This window comes from Globicephala melas, chromosome 8 (genome assembly GCF_963455315.2).
Source record: "Globicephala melas chromosome 8, mGloMel1.2, whole genome shotgun sequence".
Taxonomy (NCBI): Eukaryota; Metazoa; Chordata; class Mammalia; order Artiodactyla; family Delphinidae; genus Globicephala; species Globicephala melas.
In genome coordinates, this window is record NC_083321.1 from 96,043,763 (window position 1) to 96,063,154 (window position 19,392).

General features: G+C 48.0%; 1 protein-coding gene across 7 annotated transcripts in view; it reads left to right on the forward strand.

Annotated features, from left to right (window-relative positions):
- GRIK4 (glutamate ionotropic receptor kainate type subunit 4) overlaps positions 1–19,392 on the forward strand; it is a 446,784-nt gene that overhangs the window by 305,397 nt on the left and 121,995 nt on the right. For 6 of the 7 annotated variants that reach the window (XR_009564976.1, XM_060304197.1, XM_060304201.1 and 3 more), the window contains one exon: positions 2,039–2,092. The exons of the other annotated variant lie outside the window; for it this stretch is intronic. Coding sequence is in view for 5 of the 6 variants with exons in the window: in XM_060304197.1 (XP_060160180.1) it covers positions 2,039–2,092 (54 nt within the window). In the remaining variant the exon portion in view is untranslated. The remainder of the gene's footprint in view (positions 1–2,038; positions 2,093–19,392) is intronic. 7 annotated transcript variants of the gene reach the window in all.

Genomic DNA, 19,392 nt, shown 5'->3' on the forward strand with positions numbered 1-19,392 from the left:
ATTATTAGCAAATGGTTCTGCTGGGTGCAGGCTTTCCTGAGGCCACCTGTCAGACTCAGCCCTTGTGACCTTGGAACCAAATCCATCAGTGACCAGCGAGGTTTTGGGAAACCTTGCTCCCATTTGAATTCCTAGCAGCCCCAGCAGGCCGGCCCTGCATCCATCCTGGACTCAGTCCACATGTTTCCCTGGAGCTCCAGACTCCTCTTTCACGGGGCTACAAGCCGGCCTTGAGGGGCCTCAGGGAGGATGAACTCAGTGTGGGAAGCAGTGTGATCAGAAGATGTACGGAGCTTCTGGGAGTGTTGGTGTGTACTCCTGAGCCTGGCCCCAGAGCTAGACAGCTCTCCGCTGCCTCTTGATTTCAGGAAGATTTCCAGAGTAATCCCCTACTTCACTGAGCGGCTGTTCTGTCAGCGAACTCCATGTTTACCCAGAATTCAGGTCTCAAAAACCAAGGATCTCTTGTCTCTTATTTTTAGGACATCAGCTTTCACAAAGTGGTTTTTAACCATCTGACGGTGCCCTCTCCCAGCCCCCTGCCCTCAGCCCATCCGTGTAACCTGGGAGCTCTCGCTGGCCTAGGCAGTGGTGAGAGGCACGGACAGCGGTGGGGGAAGGAAGGGATAGAGGTGAGCATCATGCCCCACCATCTTCTTGGAAGTGGAGGAGGCAATGTAGCTTTGCTAGAAGAAGGAAGAGCCTCCCGTCAGGGTCCTTGGGCTCCATCAGGACCCCCCGTGTAATCTCACCCCAGACATTTGTTTCCTATTGGAATGGCAGTGATATAATTACCCTGGCCTATCCTTCAAGGAGCCTGTGAAGGTTCCTGTGAGAATGCTCACAAAATTATTAGAGTGCCTTGGGGGGTCAACACGATGTAAGGGGAAAATCTAATCATCCCTGGCCTTGTATTTTCCTCCCATGCACCTCAGTAGTCATGACACAAACGGTTTCCCAGGGGCCCAGGGCTGTGGGCTACATGATGCAGATCTAACCGACGGTCAGGAGGGATGAGGGCCCTGGGGAGAGCTGGGCTCATTATTTCCGTGATCTCCTTGTCAGCGTCTATAGCACCTGTCACACTCCAAGCCAGGCACGCCGACAGGGAAGCTCGCTTAGGGGCATTTATGATGGCTACAAAGATCAGACAAAAAGAGACCCTTCCGAAGTCACAGCTCTCAACCGTGGGCTGAGACTTGCTGATGCGCTGTGACCAAGGGCACGTCCCAGGCAACTCGCTCCTCACTACTCATAAAGGACCAAAGTTTGCAGATGACTCACCTGTTTCCAACATTACTGCAGATTCAAGAATACACTTGAGTCTCACTCACTCTCATCCCGCTAGGGGTGGAGTTAATTTGGGAATTGCCTACAGCCCACAGACGCTCTGCCATCTATGCCTCGGCCCCTAAGAGAAGTGTGTCAGTAGTTCCATCAATATCATAGCCCTCCAAGGGGAGTATGAGACATTTCCATTTATGAGACGCGTGATCTTCTGGACAAGTTGCACAGCCTTTGGTGCTTCAGCTGTCAGTGCTCAGCTGTCAGTGGGGGTGGTGGAGGAGTAATAGTGCCTACCTCGTCCAGTTAACCCGAGTAAAATGCTTTCTAGTGCTTGGTGTGGGCTGAACAGTGAGTGAGTGTTAGCCATTGGTATTGTTAATGGTCGTGGGGATAATTATTATAGTCTGTTTTATTATTTGTTTCATTTCCCGTAAAGTCACTTTGGTTTCCAGAATACCCAGTTATATCCATGGGCATGTGTTTTACCTGAGAATATCAGCTACTAGGAGTGTCACTGCAGGGGTGGGGTGTGGGGGGGAGGGGGAGGGACCTTACTCTAGAGGCCAGGGTTTCTGTGCTCCGTCCTCCAAGGCCGAGGGCAATGTAAGAAACAATCAATCAAGATGTTCTACGCTACTGGTGCTGAAGGGTAGTGGGCCAGACCAAGGGCGGACACTTGGAGCCCTCCCTGCTCATGCACTTCCAGCAGGTTTTTATTTTCCTCTCTAATCTCCTTCTCTTCCCTTTGCAGGCAGCGGAACTAGGGATGGTGTCAGCCTATTACACATACATCTTCACTAATCTGGTAAGACATTTTCACAGCTCACCTCCTTGGCATAGAGAGTATCATTAATTAGGGTCAGTGGGGAGTGACGGAATGAAGGCCGGGAGATGGGAAGTAGGGAAATGGAACAGAGGAGCAGAAGCCAGCCAGAGAGGCAAGGCATCTGAGAAACATGGAAACCCAGGAGCCACTGGGATTCTCATCACAACAATTCTTAGCCTGGAGAGGATGGAAATTTGGGGAATCTAATGCCTCCATTCAGATGCCACCAGCAGCATAGCACTGAGCCCTCTGATGGATGCTCTCCTCTATAGGTCCAGTTACTGGCCTGCAGTCCAGTCTCTACACTGCCAGACCCTTATGCTGGCTGGCTCAGAAGTAGGAAAGCTAGAGCACAAGATGTATGCGTGTCCTATGTACAAAATTGTTATAACTGGATACACGTCCAGAGGCCATTTTTGCCAAATCCCCTTGTTTTGCAGCTGAGAAGACAGTTCTGTAGAAATTTTATTGAGTCAGGTTGGAGCACTATTTTTGCCATGTACCATCTGTGTACCCTTCAACAAGCACTGAGCCTTGTTTTCCTTATCTGTAAAATGGGCATAAGGACAGCTACGTTATGGAGTTGCCATCATTTCGAAATGATGTAATTTAATCTGCGTGTATTTTGAAATTGTAAAACATTAAGAGATGTGAAAGGTTGGTGTGAAGTATAGACACACTCAGTTAGAGAGTAGAAAGAACCTCAGAGAACAGGTTTAAAAAAATTATAACTTTTTGTTTGGAGGTTATTATAGATTCACAGGAAGCTGCAAAGATAATACAGAGAGGTACCGTGTACCTTTAACCCATTTTTCTCTAATGGTTACATCTTACATTATTACGGTAAATATCAAAACCAGGATATCAAAATATCAAAGCTATTAAGACTTGTGTAGATGTGTGTAACTCCTACTGCAATCAGGATACAAAATCTCATTACCGCAAAGATCTCCCTCAAGCTACCATGTTATAGTCACACCCACTTCCCTTCTTCCCACCACCTCTAACCTCTAACAACTGCTACCCTGTTCTCTATTTCTAAATTTTCTAATTTTATATAAATGGAGTCGTGAGTAAATGACCTTTGAGGTTAATTTTTTTCACTCAAAGTACTGCCCTCAAAATTCATCAAAGGTGTTGCATAGATCAATAGTTTGCCCTTTGTTATTGCCGAGTCGTACTTCTTGGTGTGGATGTACCAGTTTCCTTAACCATCCACCTATGGAGAGACATAGTTTCCAGTTTTTGGCTATTACAGATAGAGCTGTTATAAACAGTCATTCGGAGAAGAGGCTTAATTAGTTTATGCCCTTATTTATTTTATAAATGCACGAGATATCCAGATCATTTAAGTAGCCCCTTCATCCAGACGTGCTTTGATGTAACAGGAGCCTGGCCAGGCATTCGGGATTACAATGGGAATAAGAAACCAAGCCGGCCCAGGAAAAACCTATTGCAAGGTACCTGTCCTATTGCATAGTGGCAAATTCTATGAGACGTGTACACAAAATGCTTTAGACCCTAGAGCAGGGGTCGCTTGCTCTACCTGGAGCGGGCAGGAAATGCTTCATAGAAGAAGGGGCCTTTAAGCTACACCCTGAAAGACAGGTAGGCTTTTTCCTAGACAAACAAAGAAGGAAAGAACATTCGGGGGTGAGCAACAGCTTCTTCACATACCTGGAGATTTGAGTGACTTCTAACGTATGGACTGCGCCAGGAATGGGTGTGCCAGTTAATTATTATTCATTTGTCTATTTGTAGCCATTCATGAACGTAACCTACTTAAAAGATGTAAGGCAGGTATCAATGCAAGATCCTTGCTGTGCTTGGGGAGCAGAATTCAGCCTCACCGTTATGACTCTTGAATCTTAAAATGGAAAAGGTTACCTAGAAGTTAAGCCTTTCTTGGCCAACACAGGTGGTAGGGTAAGCTAGGTGATTGTGCAGTGTCCCTTCTGGGATTTAGGGGCCAGGACTCCTGAAACGTCCTGAGAGGCTGAGGAGATGCCTCCAAAAGAGACGAGCTGGGATTCTGTGGTCCCTGTTCTTGTCCAGCTGTAGTGTCGTGAACAGCCCTTTCTTTGGGCTGCTGTGGAATTGTTCCCCCTGCAGCATCCTACAGGCCTTTGCTCTCAGGGTTGAAAGGCCCCTCGAAGAATCCAGTATAGCTGCTTTTCTGGTGTAGGGACTCCCTCCACGGCAGGCTTGCCCCACCACAAACCTGCCTGTTCCATTGTTGGAATTTTTCCAGAGGTCTAGCATACATATAGAAGGCCACACAAATCATATGTGCACAGCTGAATGAACGTTCTCCAGGTGAGCACACCTGTGTCAGCAGCACCCCGATCCAGAAATAGCCCATTGCTAGAGCCCCAGATGTCCCCCTCACGCCCCCTCCCCAGTCACTACCCCTCAAAATGTAAAGCACAAGGAACGTCTTTGTTTGCTTATTTATTTATTTTTTCCTATCTAACACTGCTGTTGTAAATCACAGCATTAACATGGAAAAGGGTAGAAAAGGATTAGACTATTCCCAGAGCAATGCAAAAGCATTTGCCTAATGTAAGGAGGCATCTGGGGGAGCCCAGCAAATTAGCAGAAGAATAGAGAGAGATGAAACTCCAATTGTGTTCCATTTGGGGAGCCTGGGAAGTAGAGGGGAGGAGGGGGGAAAAGGCAAGCCAGGGGCCATCTGCCTTGTGCCCACCTGCCAGGGACACCCCCCATGTCAGTTAGCCAGGGCAGCAGAGGAGGAAGGAGCGGGGCAGCAAGGAGTCGCGGGGGTGTCTTTGCAGATTGAAGGAGGCTAGTCTTTTGGAAGATAAGTTCCCAGGACGGTAATGAGAATAATGCGCGGTTGCTTGGCCTGGAGATGTTTAAGAAAGCGTCACCCACGCTGCAACCCAACACTCCCTCTTCTCAAACATGGTAATAATGATTGTGATGAGGAATCTTGTGGAGAAAGCACTGGCCTGTGAAGTCAGGAGACCTGGGTCAAGTCCCCACTCTACCTTATACTCACTGTGTGACTTTGGGGGAGTCACGTTGCCTCTCTGAGCCCCAGCTTGCTCCTTTGTAAAGTGGGGATAATCAAATCTTACGGGGTTGTTGTGAGGATAAAGAAAACTGCATTGTAAATTGCCAAGTACTATATGTTTGAAGGCATTGCATTTTTTAATAGATCTTTATTGGAGTATAATTGCTTCACGATACTGTGTTAGTTTTGGTTGTACAACAAAGTGAATCAGCCGTATGCATACATATATCCCCATATCCCCTCCGTCTTGTGTCTCCCTCCCACCCTCCCTATCCCACCCCTCTAGGTCATCGCAAAGCACCAAGCTGATCTCCCTGTGCTATGCAGCTGCTTCCCACTAGCTAACTATTTTACATTTGGTAGTGTATATATGTCGATGATACTCTCACTTCACCCCAGCTTCCCCCTCCCACCCCATGTCCTCAAGTGCATTCTCTATGTCTATGTCCTGCCCTGCCACTAGGTTCATCAGTACCATTTCTTTTTTTAGATCCCATTACAGATGGCCAAGAGGCACATGAAAAGATGCTCAACATCACTAATTATTAGAGAAATGCAAATCAAAACTACAATGAGGTATCACCTCACACTGGTCAGAATGGCCATCATCAAAAAATCTAGAAACAATAAATGCTGGAAAGAGTGTGGTGAAAAGGGAACCCTCCTGCACTGTTGGTGGGAATGTAAATTGATACAACCACTGTGGAGAACAGTATGGAGGTTCCTTATAAAACTAAAAATAGAACTACCATATGACCCAGCAATCCCTCTAGAGGCATATACCCTGAGAAAACCATGATTCAAAAAATACGTTTATCACAATGTTCACTGCAGCTCTATTTACAACAGCCAGGACATGGAAGCAACCTAAGTGTCCGTCGACAGATGAATGGATAAAGATGTGGCACATATATACAACGGAATATTACTCAGCCATAAAAGAAATGAAGTTGAGTTATTTGTAGTGAGGTGGATGGACCTAGAGCCTGTCATACGGAGTGAAGTAAGCCAGAAAGAGAAGAACAAATACCGTATGCTAAGGCACTGTATTTTTTTTGTAACACTCCGATACTTTCAGCTTTCAAAGAGCTTTTGTCCTTCTTGGGTGGGCACAGAACGAGATGAGCTTTGGGAGCGTGCCTCAGTCAGAGAGTTCTTTCAACTTGGAATTAACAGGATTCACACGGTTTGTAAGTTTGCAAGAGGAAATCAGAAAAGTAACTGCATGAATGATGATGGCTGAGTAATAGCCAAGAAAAGAGAAGCAGAGCTGTTGCAAAAATCAGTCAGTGAGAGAACACGCTGGAGGCTTCTCATTAGTGCCTTGGCTCTCTGGAAGGGACAGACCCTATGAGGAGTAAAAAAACTCTTTTTAAGTCCATTCTTTCTGCCCAGTTGCTGTTGGAGTCTTGGGCCAGAGCATTAAGGGCTTTATGTAGAGGTTCATAAGTGAGCCTCTGTGCTTCTCCAGTCCCTTTCCCCAAATACAGATGCCACCTAGACTTTAATTTTTATTTATTTCTTCTCTGAATTCCTCAAGGATCCCCATCACGTCCCATCTCTCTGAATTCTGCCACAGTGATGCAGCGGGCACTCAGATTAGCTTTTTGAGAGTTAGCACAAAGGTGTGGGCTTTGGCATTCGTAGACATGACTAAGAATTCCAGTTTGACTAGCGATCAGCTGTGTGATCCTGTGCAAGTCACTTAACCTCTCTGAGCCTCAGTGACCTCATCAGCTGCTGGACGCTAATAACACCTGCCTCAGTAGATAATACCCACACAGAAACTGACTCACAGTACAAGTTTAGTAAAGGGAAGGTATTATTTTTAAAAGTCCTATTTGTGCTTCCCATGTACTGAAAAGAGCAGGAGATATTTATTTTGCCGCCCAGCCTCTAATGACCTATAAAAGTGACTCCTAAAATGCCATTTTATTGATTTTCAGAGAATGACTAGAACTAGGTAGTTCAGTTATTGTGCATAACCATTGTAGGGTTTGCTGGTATTAGTAATTACTGAGGAGTTGGTCAGGTCTTCATACCTCTGTCCCACCAGGTGTTACACGATTGATTTAGGGCATCTGTAATCAATGGGTTTGTCTGACTGCTCTGGACTCCATCAGTTGATTATCCATCTCAAGAGCTGGGACAGAAATAGCCGTCATGCATCAAACTTCTAAACGATCAATTCATTTTGACCTTATAGAAAGCACAGTTTCTTTCTGTCGGGGTCTGGCCAGCAGGGAGAGTGAGGGTGCCAGCCTTGAGCTTTGAGTGACGGAGGTGACTGATGTAAGGAGAGGTTGGGCCAGGAGAGCTGAGGCTGACTGGGAGGATCCTGCAGCTATGACGGGAAGAGCTGGGGAGGAACTCCGCAGGTCCAGGGAAGAGCCAGGTCTGGGGGTCCAGTGGGAGCCCAGGCTCAGTGAGGTGTGTGACAGATGTGAGAGTCACTTCAGCAAGAGGGCAGAGACCCAGGAACAGGGACAGACTCGCTGCAGAACAAAGGAAGAAGTCACGTACAGGAAGTTGGTAGCCATTGAGGGCAGACAGTCATAGCGAACAGCAAACAAATATACAGGTCTTTTATTTATATCTCTATTTCGAAATAGAATCTGGCGTAGTTTGTACTAGCGTCAGAGGTTTGATCCGTGAAACAGCTTCTTGTCCCTGCTTCTGGTTCTGATGGGTCAGGGGTCAGTCCCATCAGGGGTACAAACCTCTGATGAACAGGTAGGAATGGGTCACCTGAAGGCACCTGGCTAAGGCGGGAACCCAGCCAGAGGGTCAGCTCCTAGGGTCCAAATCATGAGAACTTTTATGGTAAATTGAGAACCTGGATATGCACCTGGCCAGGGATCTGGAGAGGAACGAGAAGGAGGCAGGTCCTGGTGGTTGGCCAAGGTAAGGGGTCAAGAGTCCAGGCCAAAGATGGACCAAATAAGGGACAAAGCAAGGTGAACAAGAAAATTATTCTGCAAAGACACAAAGGACACAGATGCATGAGTGACCTCGAAAATTGGTTCCTGCCTTTATCCAGATTTGTTGCTTTCTTTGTTTTTTGAACGTTTTTATTCTGGTAAAATAGATGGAACGTAAGATTTGCCATTTTAACCATTTTTAAGTTTACAATTAAGTGGCATTAATTACATTTACAATGTTGTGCAGCCATCATCACTACCTATTTCTAAAACTTTTTCATTACCCCAAACAGAAGCTCTTTAAATATTTTTTTTTTAAATAAGGAAGGGTATTTTTTTAATTAATTAATTAATTTGTTTGTTTTTGGCTGTGTTGGGTCTTCGTTTCTGTGCGAGGGCTTTCTCCAGTTGTGGCGAGCGGGGGCCACCCTTCATAGTGGTGCACGGGCCTCTCACTGTCGCGGCCTCTCCCGTTGCGGAGCACAAGCACCAGACGCGCAGGCTCAGTAGTTGTGGCTCACAGGCCCAGCCGCTCTGCGGCATGTGGGATCTTCCCGGACCGGGGCACGAACTCGTGTCTCCTGCACTGGCAGGCGGATTCCCAACCACTGCACCACCAGAGAAGCCCCAGCTCTTTAACTATTAAACAGTAATTCCCCATTCCCCCTCCCCCCCAGCCCTGATAACTCCTAATCTGTTTTCTGACTCTATGAATTTGCCTATCCTAGATATTTCATAATAGTGGAATCACATAATGTTTGTCCTTTTGCGTCTGGCTTATTTCACTCAGCGTGTTTTCTAGGTTTATCCATGTCATAGCATGTATCAGAACTTCATTCTTTTTTTAACTCTTTTTTTATAGTGGTAAATATACATAAAATTTACCATTTTCAAAAGTTCATTCAGTAGCAATAAGTATACTCACATTGTTGTACAACCGTCACCACCATCCATCTCTAGAACATTTTTCATCCTCCCAAACTGAAACTTTATACCCATTAAACACTAACTCCCTATCCCTCCTCCTCCCGGTCCCTGGCAGCCACCATTCTGCTTTCTGTCTCTATGAATTTGCCTCTTCTAAGTGCTTCATGTAAGTGAAATTATAATACTTGTCCTCTGGTGCCTGCCTTACTTCACCTAGCATAATGTCTTCAGGGGTCTCTGTGTGTCAGAATTTCCTTCCTTTTTAAGGCTGAATAATAATCCATTTTATGTATATACCACACTTGATTTATCTCTTCTTCCATCATGTGGACACTTATGTTGCTTCTTCCTTTTTTTTTTTTTTTTTTTTGCGGTACGCGGCCCTCTCACTGTTGTGGCCTCTCCCGTTGCGGAGCACAGGCTCCAGATGCGCAGGCTCAGCGGCCATGGCTCACGGGCCCAGCCGCTCCGCGGCACGTGGGATCTTCCCGGACCAGGGCACGAACCCGCGTCCCCTGCATCGGCAGGTGGACTCTCAACCACTGCGCCACCAGGGAAGCCCCCTGCTTCTTCCTTTTGGCTATTATGAATAGTGCTGCAGTGAACATAGGTGAACAAATACCTGATCGAGTCCTGCTTTCAATCCTCTTGGGTATATATCTAGTAGTGAAATCCCTGGATCATATGGTAATTCTATGCTTACTTTTTTAGGAACAGCCAAACTCCTTTCTAGCCGTACCGTTTTTATTCCCACCAGTCATGCATGAGGGTTTGAGTTCCTCCGCATCCTACCAAAACCTATTATTTTTTGTTTTTATGATAATAGCCATCTTAATGGTATGAAGTGTTCAGATGTGTTTCTTATTTCTATTTGGAGTTTTCCAACTGAAAGAAGCAAGACCACATGGCTGAAGTTGAGAGTCCTGATTAAGAAGCTTTATAATGGGAGAAAGAAGCTGGTGTGTAAAAACCAGTCCTCGAGTCCATCAGACCTGGTGAAAATCCTCAGTTCGGGAGCTTCCTAGCTGTGCGCCCTGATGCTCTTGGGGGCCTCAGTTTCCTCGTATGTAAAATGTGCATAATAATATCCATCTCAAGAAATGTTGGTAAAATTTAAAAATAGCGATGGATAACGCTTTGTATCCAGTAGGCAATGCCAGCTGCTTTAACAGATAAACCCCAATCCCATGGCTTCACACAGTAGATGTGTATTTCTCACTCAACTGAAGGCCCCCAAGTGTGTTCCTGGTATCAGGCAGCCTTCCAGAAGGTCCTCTGGGAGCCCAGGCTGCTTCTAGCTTCTAATGTGTCCTCTGAGAGGCCAGGATGGGGAAGAACATGAAGGCTCAGACACAGGAGGGCTTTGGGGGCCAGGCCTGGAAGCGGCACACAGTAGTTCCCCTCACAATCCCACTGGCGAGAATTTAGTCACATACTCACACCTACCGAAAGTGAGATGGGGAAACATCACGTCCCATGTGTCCAGGGAGAAGAGGAAATGAGTGTGCTGATCGGCTACCCGTATCTGCCACATTATTAAATGATTAATGATCATCACAGGTCTCTTTTGCGTATGCTGGAAAAGCAATTAGCATCCCAAGCCCTGGCGTGTCTGTTTAGAGGCTAACTGACTGTATCCATGGAGATCAGCACTTCATTATAAAGGCGTCAGCTCCCTTATAACTAAAAGGGTCTGCACCTTGAATGGTCTTGCCCAGGTGAGCCGCTGGCCTGACGGTCCTGTCTGGCACTTCCAGGTGGGGACTGCACTGGACAGGTATAGATTCTCTGTGCTCATTCCGCTCTTTAGTCTGGGAGGAGTCTCTGTCCTCCAGTCAGCCTGCGGGTTTGGCTGCAGGAACCATTGTTCCGCAAGACTGATGGTAGTTTGGATAAAGGACGTGAAGAATTAAGGGCCTTTGGGCAAAGCCCAGTCGGCTGCTGAGACAGCAGAGATGCCATCTGAAGAGAAGAGGTGAAGGAGGAAGTGCAATTTGAGCTAATAAATCTGGGAGAATTATCCAGCTACTAATGAACCCAGGAGATTTGTAGTCACTGCCTAATAAAGAAAAGAAAATCACCCTAATCTATTGTCAGCGAGCACAGATGAGCCCTGTGGCAAAGGAGGGAGCTGCTGCCTTGGCGGGGAGAAGTGTGGAGATGCAGGGTCAGGGCCAGAATCATGAAATGTCAAGGAAAGGTAGTAAGTGGGCACCGGAAGCAGGGAGCTGTATGGTCGGTGGGCCACCTGGGCTGCCACCGACATTGCAGGCAGCATGGCTCGCTGGATGTGGTGACCACCGTTTCATTTTCCTGCCACAGGTAAGGCTAGAGCGCCACGCTCGTGATGCCACCACCAGCATGCTGGAGGGTAGTGCTGTTTGTATAGAGGCACCGGCATCTCAGAGTTTTTTTCCTTTGGGGAATCTAGAGAGAAGGGGCCAAGTGCCGGCTGGGTGTCAGAAGGCATGGGGCAGGGTGACACCAGCACCTGTAGGGTTACACCTGCATGGAGAAGGGTTACACCAGCACCTGAAAGCTTACACGTGCATGGAGAAGGGTTACATCAGCACCTGTAGGGTTACACCTGCATGGGACAAGGTTACACCAGCACCTGTAGGGTTACACCTGCATGGAGAAGGGTTACACCAGCACCTGAAAGCTTACATGTGCATGGAGAAGGGTTACACCAGCACCTGTAGGGTTACACCTGCATGGGACAAGGTTACACCAGCACCTGTAGGGTTACACCTGCATGGAGAAGGGTTACACCAGCACCTGAAAGCTTACACGTGCATGGAGAAGGGTTACACCAGCACCTGTAGGGTTACACCTGCATGGGACAAGGTTACACCAGCACCCGTAGGGTTACATTTGCATGAGGAAGGGTTACATCAGCAGGAGGCCTCATCATACAGAGGATGGGCAGTGAAGCAGCTGTGGCTTCTAGTTATGGCCCTTCTACTAAATAGCTGGGTGACATAGTAACAGTGATAGTTGATATTTATTGACTGCCTTCTACATGCAAGGCTCTGCAATAAGTGCTTCTCAGTTATTTTCTCGTTTAAACCTCACACAACGACTCGAGCAGAGCACTATTTTATCCCCATTTTAGAGATGAGAAAGCTGAGGCTCATAAAGGTTTGATACTCTGTACAAGGTAGTAGAGCCAGATCACAAACCCAGGCCGTTCGCTCTAGGCGTGCCATTTCTCCTTGCTGGGCTTCAGCTGCTTCATCTGAAAATTATGATGTTGTATTAGGTGATCTCTGAGGATCTTTCCAGCCCTGGACTTATTTCATCCTACACATGGTTGAGGGCATTACAGTTCATAGCACCCTGCGGTTGGGAATGTTTCCTGGAGAGCGGGGAGGATGATCCATTGGATCGAGGGCCCATGGGGCCCTGGAAGCAGTAGAAACTCACAGCTCCGTGGATGCCCAAGGAGTAGCCAGGTCCTGCTGAGTCTTGCGGAAATAACCCCTCCGTGCCCTAGTCTCTATCTTGTTTGGGCAGAATGGATATATGCAGCCGATTTTTCTCCTCTGGGTCCATGTTATTGTCAAGCAGACTGAGCCTGTGTTTATTTTTCTAGAGGTTGATCAGAGAGATTAGCCATAAGTAACTGAAGTTGCTAAAATTATTACAGAAAGGGGAGCCGGGGCGGACAGGGAGGGAAGAAACAAATGATTCCAGAGAACGTGAATGCTCACCGTCCTGCTCTCCTGATCCCCTGACGGACCAACCCTATTCATCTTTTAGGTCTTCCTTAAATGTCGCTTCCTAAAGAACTTTCCCCGACACCCGCTGTGTTGAGTCTGCTGTTACACGCTCTCCCAGCGCCTTGTCTTCCGTATTTCGTAGCATCCATCTCGTGGGAATTCCTCCTTCTATATCTGACCTCTCCACCAGACTTTGAACTTCGTAAAGGCAAGACCATCACTTGTCCATCACTGTACGCCAGTCACCTACTGGCACACAGTAGGTGCTCAATCGATATTTATTGAGTCCATGAGTGGAGAAGTTCATGACATGATACAGTTCTTGGACTAGGAGGGGTGGCCGGGTGAGATGGCTCATCTCCTTCATCCAGTAGGAATTAGCTCATCCCAACTAAGCCCATGAGCACAAAGTTCCACAGCTTAGGCAGGAGGAGCTGGGCCCGGCCCCCCCTTTCCTGAGGATGCCTTGGCATTTTCATAGCCCACATGGTAACTACTCGGTCTGGAATGCCCTTCCTCCATTCTGGGCTGGACAGATTTGAAGTTAAGTATGTGCAAGACCGGGAAGGGCGGTTTCATTCAGGATCTAAGATACAGGGTTTCAGGGGGTTCTGATGAGTGAGGGAGGTGTCGAAACCTGAGGCCCAGGGTTGGCACCAAGACTGACCATACTTTCTTTACTGGCCACACCATGCCTGGGTCAGCCTGGGTCAAGTGGCCTCTTCAAGCCAGCACCTGGCACCAGACTCATGGAGCCAGAGCCCAAGGGTCTTTGAAACAAAACCTCTACTTCAGGTTTTCAAGGTCATTATGAAATTATCTAGTCCTCTCCGCTGTCCCCATGACTTGACGCATGAGGTTTGTTGAGCCTCATGGCTGTGTTGACACAGAGGATGGAAACATGGCTTAAAGGAGGCAGCCGGGGACTCAGATCAGAGAGGACTTGAGTTTGAATCTGGGCCCTGCCATACGTGAGATGCACACATGGCACGTTAACCTACTGGAGTCTCAGTTTTCCCTTTTGTAAAATGGGGATGGTAATTCCTATAACATCACTTTGTGAGGAACATGGAAGGTTTCTAATCCTCAGTGGGCTGCTGGTAAACATTACTCCCTTTTCTCCCCTCTTTCCCACTTCCCTGTTGAGTATGTTCATGCTTAGACCTTGGTGTCCTGGTTTACTGCCTCTAGCTTTCCAAAACGCCAAAGTTGTTATCAGAAACATTTCATAATTGGTCTCTCGCCTAATTGTAGTTAGAACTACAGTTCCCACGGTACGTGAGCGTCTTTCATATCTTGCGGTCTTTTACTGAAAGCATACCCCACACACACACACACACACACACACACACACACACACACACACACACACACACACACACACACACACACACACCCCTACACACATACAGCTAGCCAACAGCTACAATCCATCAGTCGGACAACTTTCCAGTGCCAGAGCAATTTGTTCTAAAGTGTAGTTTATTGTAAAATTATTAAGACTATCTACATATTTCACCTTTATTGTGCCTTTTAAGAGAACCACTCTGCATAATACAGTACACTTTGGTGAATGAATATGTTTTTAGTGCAACTAGGAAAAGAGTAATGGAGTGAAAGCTCCCCATGTTTCTGTCTGAGCTTCCCAGGTACCCCTGCAACCAAATGCAAACCCGGAGAGGTGGCATATCTGGCAGTGACGGATGTCTCCTGGGCGTACATGGGTACAACAGCATCTTAAGGAGAAGTTATTACTCCAGAATTGTGCTCTCTGGCTGCCAACCCTCCTGTGTCTGTTGTCTGAACTAGGCTGTTGGTAGAGGGGGATGTTTTCAGGGGAAATGGCAGGGAGAATTGGAAAAAGATTCAGGAAGCATTGACTGAAACTTATTTTCTGAATTTGCATTTGGGGAAACTGGCTGACAGTTGGCAGTCCCTTGGCCCAAGTTATGGGATTAAAAATGATTAGCGGGCTTCCCTGGTGGCGCAGTGGTTGAGAATCCGCCTGCCGATGCAGGAGACGCGGGTTCATGCCCCGGTCCGGGAAGATCCCACATGCCGCGGAGCGGCTGGGCCTGTGAACTATGGCCACTGAGCCTGCGTGTCCGGAGCCTGTGCTCCGCAACGGGAGAGGCCACAACAGTGAGAGACCCGCGTACCGCAAAAAAAAAAAACGCTAGCTAGTCATGATTAAGTGACTCACCTATGGAAAATGCTTAAAGTCAACTCCACTTATTCAGCAAACGTTTATCACGTGTCTACTGTGTGCTGGGAATGCAAGCAGCAGTAGGATGTGGCTTGAAGAGCTCTATAAAGGCAAGGTGTGGAAGCCCCGAGGAGGGAGTATTTAGTGCTTTTTTGGGAACTGGGAGAGAGGTTTGCAGATATGGCTTCCTTTGAATGGTTTATTGAGGGAAGGTTAGAAAGGATCGTGGGAGGGTGACATGTGGACAGAGGTAAGCATTGTAGGCCTGAGAAAGAAAGAGCACGGTGCCTGCCATGGCTGGAGCAGGGGCGTGTAATGGAGAGAGGGAAGCCAGGGCCGGCAGAGGAAGGGTCCCGTCGGATGACATTCCGTCCGCTCTGCAAAGTTGCTGGACTTTTCAGCATTAGAAGCTGGCATTGGCAGGTCCAAGGGCTATTCTTGGCTGTCCCACTAATTGACCACATGTGACCTTGGACAAGACCTTTCTCCCCTGGGGATAAACTAAAGGATCTCCAAAGACCTTTCAACTCTTAAATTCTGTCAACTTTATGGATGGGATGAATCTGTAGTAAATGACTGGATGGATTCTCCTGGCACATGAAGCAGGTGGCTTTCCTCTTCATGGGTTCTAGTGTCCCTGTCTGGTTGGCTTGCCCCTCCAGTGCCCTCTGCTGTCCTAGTCCCCTCCACCCCACCCCAGTGGGCAGCACCCCTGGCTCGTGAGTGTCTGGTCCTCTCACACCCTCTTGCCCAGAAGGAGCTGTCCTGTGTCCCGCATCCAGGCCACCTCCTCAGAGCCCTGATGGACAACGGGCCTCCTCAAACTGAAAATCCAGTTCGTGCCAATATGTGAATGGCTGATGACAGCATTGAATTTGGAGGGATCTTTGAGAGCATCTAACTGAATCTCGTCATTTTACAGTTGAGGGAAAACAACTGAAGCGGCAAAGTGACTTACTCAGCTCTCACAGTGGTCAGGAGTGGCGGGGAGAGGTCTCCTCTCCAAATTTCATGCATTCACTGGTCAACATCAATTGAGCACTTACTGGGCTGCATGTCAGGGGCAACAGTGAAAAAGTTCATTCTCTGAGGAGGTCAGACAAACCCAAACAGATGATTGTAAATCAGTGGGTTAAAATGATGAAGATATGCACAGAGTATTACCTGTGAGCCTGGCCAGCTCACATAAAGCTTGCTGGACGAGGCCACACCCAGTGGCCTTAAAGAATTAATAGTTAGCTAGGTTGGGTGGGGGGAAGGGGGATATTCTAAACACACAGCTTAATGCCTTAGACCTTTGCTTTTTAACCAAAGCCTTTACCAAGGAAGTGGATCCTATGGGAGACTAGATTTAGTGAAGAAGGTATTTTGAGGCGGGGAGAAACCTTCAGAGCCTTCACATCACTCCACACAGGCAGCCAATTGCCAGCTTCCCTGTCCTGTGTAAGGCAGGTGAAGAAGGAAGATGGGAGTCACAAGTGAACCTAAGTTGACACCTTTCTTGTGGTGGTAGCTGGTCGTAAATGCCAGAGTCACTCCAGGCTCACTTGGATAGCTGTCAACCATTCTCCCCTTCAAGGTGATGGGCACCACTGGCCTAAAGAGAGCATCCCAGCCAGGGCTTGGATTGGGGAACAGGAGCCCGGCACCTGGGCCTCACAGTGAGACCTGGCTATTTAAGGTGAGGCAGGAGTTTCCAAATACACTTGATTCCTAACGGCGTGCGGCAAGGGGTATGAGAGCAGAATGAATATTGCCAGGAAAATCAGTAGAAACTGAAGGAGTGTTCAGTAGGGGGTGTGGAAACCCTGGTGGAGGTGAAGAAACCCTGGCGTTGGAGGAACCAATTATCTGTCAGCCCCTTTACTCGTGTTTGACAAACAGTGTGACAGTGAACACAGGTCCCACGGGACTCCCAGAACCACGTTTGGAGATATTTGCGTATCATCCATTTAACAGAATTGAAGCTCATTCCTTGCATCTGCCCCGACACACACATGCACTCTCTCTCTCTCTCTCTCTCTCTCTCTCTTTCTCTTCTCGCTCTCCCACATCCATGCCTGTGTGTGTGTTGCTGACGGGCTGCACCAGACTGCACCTGTGAGATAAATCAAATTGAAATAAGAACTAGACTCTGGGGACTACGCTGACTCAGTATTTCTAGAAACATAATGGAAACGTCCCCCTCTGACTGCTCGCGCCTTCTGCCTAATAGAGCTTTGGGAGAGGGGAGACCTGCCTTGACCTCTGTCATGGATAGTCCCATTAATTCAGTGAGAGATGCCCCAGCCTTGCCTCTGTCCAGTGATCCAGTAATTCCCAATAATCCACAATCAAGAGTCTGATCATAAAAATCTACCCATTTCCACAACCTGGTACTGTAATCATCACCCCCCTCCCCAAGTTCCAGCGATGTGCCACACACCATACTAGGACATTTATGTTCAAGATATTAAATCCTCAAAATAAGGCCCAGAGAAATTGGAAAGCTTCATCCGAGGTCATTCAATCAACAAGTGGTCCAGCAGAGAATTTGCCCTTCACCTCCCTACCCACATCTTTTCCTTAACAAACTGATCTTTATTGCTTTCCTGTGCTGTTTGAGTTATCTATGACTGTGAAACTGACTACTACAAAGCTAGCAGCTTAAACCTCACCAGCGACTGGCTCACAGCTCTGTAGGTCAGATGTCTGCACCGTATGGCTGGGTTCTCTGCTCAGGCTGAAATGTAGGTGTCAGCCGGCCACGTTCTCATCAGGAACTCAGGGACCTCATCTGGGCTCATTCCTGTTGTTGGCAGAATTCATATCCTTGTGGTTGGTTGCGGGACTGGAATCTCTGTTTTCTTCCAAGCTCTTGCCTAGGGACCACTCTCAGCGTCCAGAGTTCACTCTCCGGTCCTTGCCCATGACCCCTCCATCCCCTCCATCTCATCCCTTTCTTGGCCATGACGCCCTCTGTGATGTCTCCATTTCATCAACAGAGAATCTCCCTCTAGTCTAGGCCTTCTCATACTTTGAATCTCTTTGACTTCTTCTTCTGCAAGCAGCCAGAGAAAACTGTTTTTAAAGGGCTAGTGTGCCTGGATAATCTCCCTCTTTTAAAGTCAGCTGTGCTATACAGCATAACCTAATCACAGAAGTCAAATTCATCACAGTCACATTCCTAGGGATTGCGTGTGGGGGGGTGGGGGGCATGGAATCCTGGCAGGAGTCATCTTAGAATCCTGCCTACTCCATGCACTAATCAAGTGAATTAGTTTATTTCATTTTCTCCCTCCCCCTGCCCCCAGTCACCTGGTGAACGGAGAGACAAGGAGAGATGTAGCCAGGGAAGCAGGAGGAAGGCCCTGGAGTCTCTTAGGGCAGGAAATGGTACATCCCCTGACAGTATAGATGGTAGACCCAGGTTCCCTCTGCTGGCCCACTGCGGGGCTCTGGCGGGGCATGCCCCTCGACGCCTTTGGTGCTCTGCAAAGGGGAAACTGAGCCCCCTTGGGATGCTGCAGCTACCTCAGGGGATCCTGGCACTGAGGAATTTGGGCCCTGCTGAGAAGAGTGTTTGGGATGTAGTGAATGTTTGGAAAGCATAAAGAAACTGAGCAGAAAAGACATTATGGCAAATTGTATTATTATTATTACATTATAAGTGTTGATTGTATTACAAGCACCATTAGGAATAGCAAATGCTCTTGTTTTTATTAAGCAATCCAGCTCCTCTCTCCCCAGCATCAGGCTTCCCTCAGAGTCAAAGGCACCAACCTCTCAATTAATCACCATCTGAGGCTCCCCCAGCCCTGTGTTTGTGGTGCTGACAGCTCCCGTTCATAGCCCAGTGGGAAGCATGACACCTGCCCATCCAGCTGAAGCCTCCAGCCATCACCCACATGGTGGACGCCTCTCCTGTGAGTTTCAAAGCTGGATTTTTATCTTGGCCCAGAGTTAAGATCTTTCTAAAACGACTTTTTTTTTTTTTTTTTTTTGCGGTACGCGGGCCTCTCACTGTTGTGGCCTCTCCCGCTGCGGAGCACAGGCTCCGGACGCGCAGGCTCAGCGGCCATGGCTCACGGGCCCAGTCGCTCCGCGGCATGTGGGATCCTCCCGGACTGAGGCACGAACCCGTGTCCCCTGCATCGGCAGGCGGACTCTCAACCACTGCGCCACCAGGGAAACCCTAAAACTACTTTTAATGATACCTCTCTTTTGCTTAAAACCCTGCAATAGCTCCCCATCACCCTCAGGATAAAGTCCAAAGCAACCCCTTTTGAACAGACCTCTGGGCTCTACCTGCACCCTTCCCCGTAGCCCAGCACTCCAGCCAGACCGGGTGGCTTGCAGGGCCCTGCACGGAGCCACTGCCTCGGGGCTCCGTGCATCCTGGCCTTTCTCGTCTTAGAAGCTGCTCCACCTCCTAACCTGCTGAGTCCCGCTCACCTTTCAGGCCTCAGCTTGCAGTGAGCTCGCAG